At 39.8% G+C, this 9,100-nt stretch overlaps 1 protein-coding gene across 1 annotated transcript in view; it reads left to right on the top strand.

Annotated features, from left to right (window-relative positions):
* The window catches only part of Nxpe3 (neurexophilin and PC-esterase domain family member 3), a 53,685-nt gene extending 45,652 nt beyond the window's left edge, over positions 1–8,033 (top strand). The window contains exon 5 of the mRNA XM_050122384.1: positions 3,267–8,033. Coding sequence (XP_049978341.1) covers positions 3,267–3,817 — 551 coding nt within the window. The 3' untranslated portion in view covers positions 3,818–8,033. The remainder of the gene's footprint in view (positions 1–3,266) is intronic.
* Positions 8,034–9,100: the final 1,067 nt, after the last annotated feature.

The raw sequence follows: 9,100 nt of genomic DNA, 5'->3' as shown, positions 1-9,100 counted from the left end.
TTTTTTTTAATGGTTCTAAATGGCTTTTTATATTTTCTATTTAAGATTTTTTTATATATATATTTATGTATATGGGTACGTTGTCTGCATGTAAATCTACACACCAGAAGAGGACATCAGACAGTTGTGAGCTGCCATGGGAGTGGTGGGAATTGAACTCAGGACCTTTGGAAGAGCAGTGAGTGCTCTTAACCACTGAACCATCTCTCCTACCCTGTAAATGGAGTCTTTTTTTTAAAAAAATAAAATAAATTCTCATTGTTTTGTGTATGAGTTGCTTATGACTTTTTAAAAAAAATCATCTTTAATTTACTTTTTAAAAGAAAAGGAAGTAGATTTTATTCCAAAGAGTAGAAAGTCAATTTCAGTTTTTTCGGTTATTGAAGCAGAGATTAAACATTTGGAGGAGGAAGTCGTGTGTGGCACGGTGCTGGGTAAGCCTTGGTGCTGACCGGGCAGGCCTGCAAGGCGTCTGTAGTTGCTTCTTCATAATTTCTGATGACGTAGCTTGATATTTCCTTTAATAGCAATGATCACACAGGCTGTTTTGATGATTTTCCACCAGACCCTTTACAGACAGGTTTTCATCTGATATAATACAGCCTTGTGTGGGTGCCTGATCTTTATCAAACGATGATAGCGTGAACTTTTATTCGCTTTAACTCCGGACGCTACATAGTAATGAACGAAGGGGAGAGTCTAAAGGAGAAGCTCAGGACTGCATAGAGCATACAATGGAATCTGCCTTTAACCCTTAAGGGGAATATAGTCGGATGCGTCCTTTTCAGAATTGACTATAAACACTGATGTCTGCTTTGGTTGATTCATATCACCTGTGGTAGTGGGCACTGGGCAGCTGCTAAGGAAATGTGACTGGAATTGCATTAACAACATTTACTAGTATGTATGTATGTATGTATGTATGTATGTATGTATGTAAGTATTTAATGTGAGACAGGTTTCGTTGTGTACTCTTGCTAGCCTAAAGAATGACGCTTAAAACAAATCCCACACTAGCTCAGAATTGAGTATAATAGAGGGTTATTTATTTAGGGGTAGACTCACAGATCAGAATCCTCTGTTCCAATGGGGGACAGCAACCGAGTCCAGCAGCCGGGAAAGAGGCCGGATGTGCACTTTTCATTGGCGCTTACAGTATAAGAGGCCACGCCCAAGTGGGCGGGTAATTTAAAGGCTACTGGCAGTAGGGATTTCTACAGCCTTAGCCTGCAGCTTGCTTTATATATCTACCTGGCCTCGACTTTGTGGGGATCCTCCTGCCTCTGCTTCCCATGTATTTAGATTATGTAGGAACTGGGCCTTGAAACACGGCTTAGAGGTGCGGGGGCGGAAGGATTTCCACGTGGTGCTGCTGACTCACTTCCTCCCTCCCCCTCTCTCGCTTTCCTTTCCCTTTTCCCCCCCTTGAGACGGATATCACTATCTGGCTAGCTGGAACTCACTATATAGACCAGGCTGGCTTCAAACTCATGGAGATCCGCCTGCCTCTGCCTCCCAGTGCTAGGATTAAGGGCATGAGCCACCACTTAACCTAGATATTTCTTATGTTAGACAAGTTTTCTTGTAGGACGTTAGTATGGTTTTCCAACCATAGGGTAAAAATAAAAGTCAAAAGAAACAGAACCGCTTTTTTTCTTTTGTTTATTAGAAAAACAAGAAACACTTTTTTTTTTTTTTTTATTCAGGAGTATAATTTAGATTTATTTATTTGTTTCCCTTTGTTGAGGCAAAATCTCTCTCTGTAGCTCTGGATAGCTTTGAACTCAGCAATCCCCCTGTCTTAGCCTCCCAGGTGCTGGTATTATAACCATATGTTACCATTCTTGGCTTAAAAGTTTATTTTTAATTTGACAAATAATTGCATGTATTTATAGGGTACAATGGGATATACTGACAGAATGATCTTATCAAGCTAACTGACATACCTGTTACTTTGTATGCTTATTTATTTGCAGTGGGAACCTTTAAAATCTCTCCGGGTGTTTCTGAAGTATGTTATTGTCAACTGCACGGCAGGTCTCCTAAACTGACTCTTCCTCAATAGAATAGCTACCCTTGATTGACTTCTCCTTTGCCTCCCAAGCTCCCTGACTTTCAGTGAGTTTCTACTCTCTGAGAGTTGGACTTTTTTTTTTAAACTTATTTTATGTGTATTGATGTTTTGCCTGCATGTATATCTGTGTGAGGGTGTCAGATCTTGGAGTTATAGACAGTTGTTAGCTGCCATGTGGATGCTGGGAATTGAACTCTGGTCCTCTGGAAGAGCAGTCAGTGCTCTCTCTCTCTCTCTCTCTCTCTCTCTCTCTCTCTCTCTCTCAAGATTTATTTATGTATATGAGTGCTGTATCTATATGTACACCTTTATGCCAGAAAAGGGCATCAGATCCCAGTATAGATCAGAGCCACCATGTGGTTTCTAGGAATTGAACTCAGAACTTCTAGAAGAACAGCCAATGCTCTTAACCTCTGAACCATCTCTCCAGCCCTACAATCTGTGCTCTTAACCACTGAACCATCTCTCTAGCCCTCAGAGAGTTAAACTCTTAAAATTACTGCATATAATTAAGGTTATGGAATATTTATCTTTCTGTGTCTTGTTTATTTTACTTAGTGTGATATCCTTCCAGGCTTATACATGCTTTTGCAAATGGCAGAATTTTCCAAAAGATGTGTGTGGTTACTGAAATATGTTCATAAAATAGAAGCTACAGCCCCATCCTAGAAGATAGAATACTCATTTATTATAAGGATAACATATGAACGTCAACTTCATTCTTAAATATTCTATGAGCTGTGAAAATAACAAGATTTCTTGGCTTAATGGAGGTAATCATCTTAGACATATCAGACTCTCTCACTGATAATATTGCTTCTTATGTGATGTTTTGGAGTGATTTGAATAATTAGGGCACTAGACTAAAGGTCCACTGATTCAAAATGGGACACGGAGAATGGGTATTCCTTTTATACTTACATTGAGCCTCTTTGTTGTACTGCCATTTTAAAAAATATGGTGGTACACGCCTTTAATCCCAGCACTCGGGAGGCAGAGGCAGGATCTCTGTGAGTTCGAGACCAGCCTGGTCTACAAGAGCTAGTTCCAGGACAGGCTCCACAGCCACAGAGAAACCCTGTCTTGAAAAACCAAAAAAAAAAAAAAAAAATTGGCAAAACCACTTAACTATTCAGAATGTATGTGTTTAGATTGAAATTTTTTCATTAATTTGATGTTTTCCTTGTTTCAGATTTAGTGGAGTTTAATTTGGGTAGTCCCAAGAACGTTGGTCCCTTCCTTGCAGTGGACCAGAAACACAACATCTTGCTCAAATATCGCTGCCATGGTCCACCCATCCGCTTCACGAGTGTCTTCAGTAGTGAGCTTCACTATGTGGCCAATGAGCTGAATGGGATTGTGGGAGGGAAGAACACAGTGGTTGCCATAGCCGTGTGGTCTCACTTTAGCACATTCCCCTTGGAAGTATATATCCGGAGACTCAGGAACATCCGACGAGCCGTCGTCCAGCTCCTGGATCGAAGCCCTAAGACTGTGGTTGTCATCCGGACAGGCAATGCCCAAGAGCTGGGGCCTGAGGTCAGCCTTTTCAACAGTGACTGGTACAACTTTCAGTTGGACACTATCCTTCGGAGGATGTTCTCAGGGGTTGGAGTCTATCTTGTTGATGCCTGGGAGATGACCTTGGCTCATCACCTACCCCACAAGCTGCATCCAGATGAAGTGATTGTGAAGAACCAACTGGACATGTTCTTATCTTACGTGTGCCCCTTGGAGACCTAAGTGTCTACTAAAGGACTCCCATTCAGGGACCTTTCCAGTTGACTTGTAGGATAGAAAGTTTGTAATCGGCTCCATCGTGAGATGGATGCGATCAGTACGTTTGACATTTCAAAAAAAAAAAAAAAGAGCTGTACTTTGCATAGTGACTTGTAAAGAACTTAGGCAGTGTAGACTGCACTTGTGTGTCTACCTGTAGGATTTTTCCGTCTTGACATAGCCATTGTAGAGCTCTTATTAACAGCGTCTACACACTGTATTGCCCTGTAACCAAAGATGCTAACGAGTGTATTTGAGCTAGCTTCTCCCGGGGCGGAGATTTCTGTGCTAATGCCGACCTGAAGTGTTTCGAGTAAACAGAACGGATAGATTTGGTTGGCAGTGCTAGGTCTTCCATTTGCCTGGTAAAGGAAATGGAACATGTCTTCATGAACAGCACAAGGATCCCTCCTCAGGAACAGAGCATTTCTCGTCAGAGGTTCTCATGGCCACGCTGAAGACTGCTGTATCTCAGGAGTTTCTGTTGACTTTTTTCCCCCCTGAATCACTTGGAAAGGCCAATATGTGTGGTCAGAATTTTATAATAAGAATATTAACAATTTCCTGCTTTTGTCTAGGGAAGAAGCTAAACAGAAGAGCAGAAATCTGTGCTTTGGATTGGTATTCGCGTTTGATAATTATTTCTTACTTGATTCAGCTACGTTTTAGGTGATGAATAGTTATTCTAGAATGACTGCTTTTGGAAACAAATATGGAAACAGAAGTTTATTTTCATGTTCTGGAGCGTGTGCTTTTTGAGAACTGATTCTTATGTAAAGAATGCTGCTGAATGTCATAACATTGTAGACTTTCTCCAATCAGAAGTTCCTAGTGTTTCTCTTTCCTTTTAGCTGTCATGAAGCGTATGCTGAATTAGACATCAAACCAGATCAGAAATTAATAAAATTAGATATTAAAGTCCATGGTAGCTATTTTTTGATTTGGGCGTAAATTATACATGCACATTATCTCATGCTTGGAAGTAAAAAGCTACTATTTAGCTATCTGTTATTCCTGCTAGCTTTTCGTCTTTTTGGACTGTGGCTCAAACCCAAGACCTTGACCATACTAGGCAGGCACTCTATGGAGTTACATTCCTAACCCATTTCTGAACATCCAAAAATAAAAGGATTGGCCATTTTTATTGGACTTTGTCTTAATGAAATTAAAATTAGGATATTTAATAAGTAGTTTTCACATTACAAGAGGTTATAATTTACTTTTGCTTTCCCTAAACAGACATATATGAACATTGGGGTGTCTTAGGAGAGAAAGACAAATGCTTAAAGCAAGAAAAAAATGCACCCTCCAAAGAATGAAAAATTGGGGCTTGTAATGTAGAGGATTCAAGTTCTTCCTTTTCTACTCTCGAGGAGAGCAGTAAGTTTATAAAATATTTTGTGGGGAAAGTTTTATAATTGTTTTTGGAATCTGAGCAGGCCAGTGAAGCTAAACGTTTATGACAGCTTAGTTTTTGCAGAACTGAGCAAGAAACTACTGGGGCCTTGAGCATGCTAGGCAAGCTTTCTGACCCTGCACCAAACACCCAGTTCTGTTATTTTTTATAATTACAGAAGTCTCAGTAAGTTCACAGGTCGGTCTTGAGTTTGGTTTGTGGCTTTCATAGATAGGCTTTGAATCTGCTACCTTCCTGCCTTAGCCTCTCCAGTAACTGGACCTATATAGGCTTTGCCACTGGCCTGCTTGCTTTAAATGGTCCTTCAGCTTACAGTGTTTGATAAAAATGAATGAGAGGCTCTACCTCCAGGAATTATGGAATTAATCTTTGTGATAAATGCCCAGAGATTCTGATGCAGTTGTAGGGTTCCATATTTTGAGAAACAGTGACAAAGAAAAGATTGATCTAGAGAAGTAACATTGCTTTATCAACTTCTTAATTCTGGTCATGATTCAGAAATATAGGTGATAAACTAGGTGGCGGTGGTGATACACACCTTTAATCCCAGCACTCGGGAGGTAGAGGCAGGTAGATCTCTGTGAGTTCGAGGCCAGACTGGTCTACAAGAGCTAGTTCCAGGACAGGCTCCATAGCTACAGAGAAACCCTGTCTCAAAAAAACCCAGACCAAACTAAACCAAGCAAAACAGAAATATAGATGATATTAGCTCATTTTTTTATAGGAAGAACTCAAATTTGAATTGGACTAAGGTATGTGGAGTCCATGGCCCTGTTTAGCTACAACTTGTTTGACTTCTGTGAAGAGATTTTATGTTCGAGAACTTTTGTACATTTCCTTAGGGAGGATTTTGGGAGGAAGCCAAAGAATCCCTTTCCCAGTGAAGCTTCAAGGACTGTCCACCAGTGGTTTAGAGTGATTTCTATGGCTGGTTTCTTGTGACCTTGTTCAGTTTCTGCTTTTCAGTTTGCTGCACGAGGCCGTAGTGGGTTTGATGGCACAGTTTCTTGAAGCCCCTTTAGCGCTTCCGTCCCCTGTTTATCTTCACCCACTCTGGTGTGGGAATGTTTATCCAAATTAGAATGTCGCTTAGATATTTCCCAGCACAGTTAGATACAGGCTGAGCATTTCTAACCTGATTATCCAGAACTCTCCAAAATCTAAAGCTTTCTGAATCAATGAGTCACACAATGAGTCAGACAGATGTGGGGCTGGAGACGTGGCTCAGATTTTGGAGTATTTGCTGCTCTTCCAGAGGACTGAGCCTGAATCCCAGCACCCATGCCAAGTGACTCACAAACCACCAGTAACTGACGCTACAGGTGGGTCCGATGCCTAGTTTTTGTCTAGCTGCGTTCGTGTGGCATTCACTCACACCAAAACACACAGAAACAGACAGACCCACACACAGGCATAGACTAATAGACAGACAGACAGATGGACGGATGACCTCCCCCCCCCCCACAGGAACACACACATACACAGATAAAATACTAAAAACCAGGCGTAGCATATGCTTTTAATCCCAGTTCTTGGAAGGCAGAAGCAGGCAGATGCCTGTGGATTCAAGGTCAGCCCGGTTTACTAGTGAGTTCCACACTTTAACCAGAGTAACTTGATGAAACATTGTCTCAAAACAAACGCAAAACAAACAAACCAACTAAACCAAATGCGTACATACAATAAGAATATAAAAAGTCTTAAAAATAATCTTACATACAATAAGAATATAAAAAGTCTTAAAAATAATCTTTAGAAAGCAGACATGCTAAATGTTACATAAGATTTCCTTAAAGATATATATGTAAAGTATATGTGAGACCTACATTTCCTATTTAGGCTCGTGATACATTAATGTGTTATATACACATAGGTGTGTGAATATATATATCATACACACACATTTATATTCCCAAATCTAAAATAATTTAAAATCTAACAATTATGGTCTCAAGGACTTCAGATAAGGGCTTCTTAACCTTATAAACATTTTATAGGTCAGTTAGTCCCACATAGTTGTGAATTTCAGCATGCCAGATGACAATGTTTAAGTACACATTTCTCTTGATAAATACAAAGGTGATCATAGTTTTAAAGAACTACAAAATTTTAATTAAGGACCCAATCCATAAATCAGTTAAACATTAGCTAATTCAGTTGAATTCAAATGAACACTAGACATGCTTTCTTGTTTTTTTTTTTTTTAAACCATATACAATTGATCATCTTTATTTCTAGGTTCCATATCACTGGCTTAAGCGAACTTCACATAAAAATATCTGGGAAAATATTGCATCTATACTAAATGTATACACTTTTCCTGTCATTATTATATATAACCAATAAAGTGTAGCATCAATTTATATAACATTTACATTCTATTATGTATTATAAGTAAATTAGAGATGATTTAAAGTATGAGGGAGGATGTTTGTTAGACACGGATTCTCTGCCATTTTCTATAAAGGAGCTGAGCACCCACAGATTTTAGTTTAATTAAGCCTGAGTCGAGTATTCTCAGACTATAGTATCATTGATCCTAGCGCCCAAATCCTGAGTGATCGCTGGAGTTGGAATCACAGAGTACATGTCATTTGGGCCTTTACAAAATTAACCTATAGTATAAATATTTTTATATGTTGAATAGCCTTAATAATTACAAAAGTCTGCCTAAAATTGTGCTATCCAGTAACAGTTTTATTATGTCAGTTGGTCATTATGGTCGGATGTTTGGGATTGTAATAAAATACTGAAACTTGTTTATATACAGTTTTGTTGAAATAAAATATGAATTTGTGGGACTGGAAAGATGGGACAGCAGTTAAGAGCACTTGCTGCTCTCACAGAGGTTTGTGGGTTTGATTCCCAGCACCCACATGGTGGCTCACAACCATCTGTAATTCCAGTTATGGGGGAGAGGGGTTTCTGACCTTTTCTGGCCTCTGTGGGCACTGAATGCATGTGGACTACATACATACACACAAGGAAAACACTCACACACATGCAAATAACATTTATATTTGAAGTGACAGTATTCATATTACTGAGCGACCCATACTCCTGAACTGAAATGATTAATTTGCTGGTATTGTGAAAGGAAAAGCCCATAATAAGAACATTCTATGGGAATTATACTTCTAGAAGGTATTCTATTAAGAATAAGTTTTCTTGAGTTGGAGCAATGGCTCAGCACTTTTCTTGGGCTGGAGCAATGGCTCACCACATAAGAGTTTGGCGGTTCTTGAAGCGGGACTGGCTTGGTTCCCAGCATTCCATCAGGAGGCTCTCAGCGGCCTGCAGCTCCAGCTTCAGGAGATCTGGCCCCTCCACTTCTATCTTAGGCACTAGCACTCACTTGTACATACTCCTTCGCATGTATACATGAAATTAAAACAATCCAGCGGATACAGAACCGATCCTAGGTATTCCAATGTATGTCAACCATTTTCCCACCCAGTATATTAATACCACCTGACAGACTTTCTTGTCTAGATAAGTTTCAGATGGATAAATCAGAGTCCTTGGCAAGAACAAATACGGTCAGCCTTTTCATATTCCTGGGATACATATAAAAGTGAGTCTCCTGTTTCTGGACCCAGATGAAAAAAAAAATGACAGCCACTGAGTGGGGACAGGGAAACACACTCTGAAGGGAGGTAACAAGACGTCTTAATTCTCCTTCACAATGCAGTTAGGATTATTTTACAATGCAGGGTCAGTGTACTCAGAATAGCTGCTACACAGGTGGACAATAAATACGATTTTGGAATTGCTTTTCCTCTTTCAAAGTGAGTCTGCAGTGCCTGGTGCACTTTGGGAATCCTGGGGCA

The sequence above is a fragment of the Alexandromys fortis genome, unplaced genomic scaffold (genome assembly GCF_014885135.2).
Source record: "Alexandromys fortis isolate MF-2015 unplaced genomic scaffold, M_Fortis_MF-2015_v1.1 scaffold_187, whole genome shotgun sequence".
NCBI classification, from domain to species: domain Eukaryota; kingdom Metazoa; phylum Chordata; class Mammalia; order Rodentia; family Cricetidae; genus Alexandromys; species Alexandromys fortis.
This window is presented reverse-complemented; position numbering and strand designations above follow the sequence as displayed.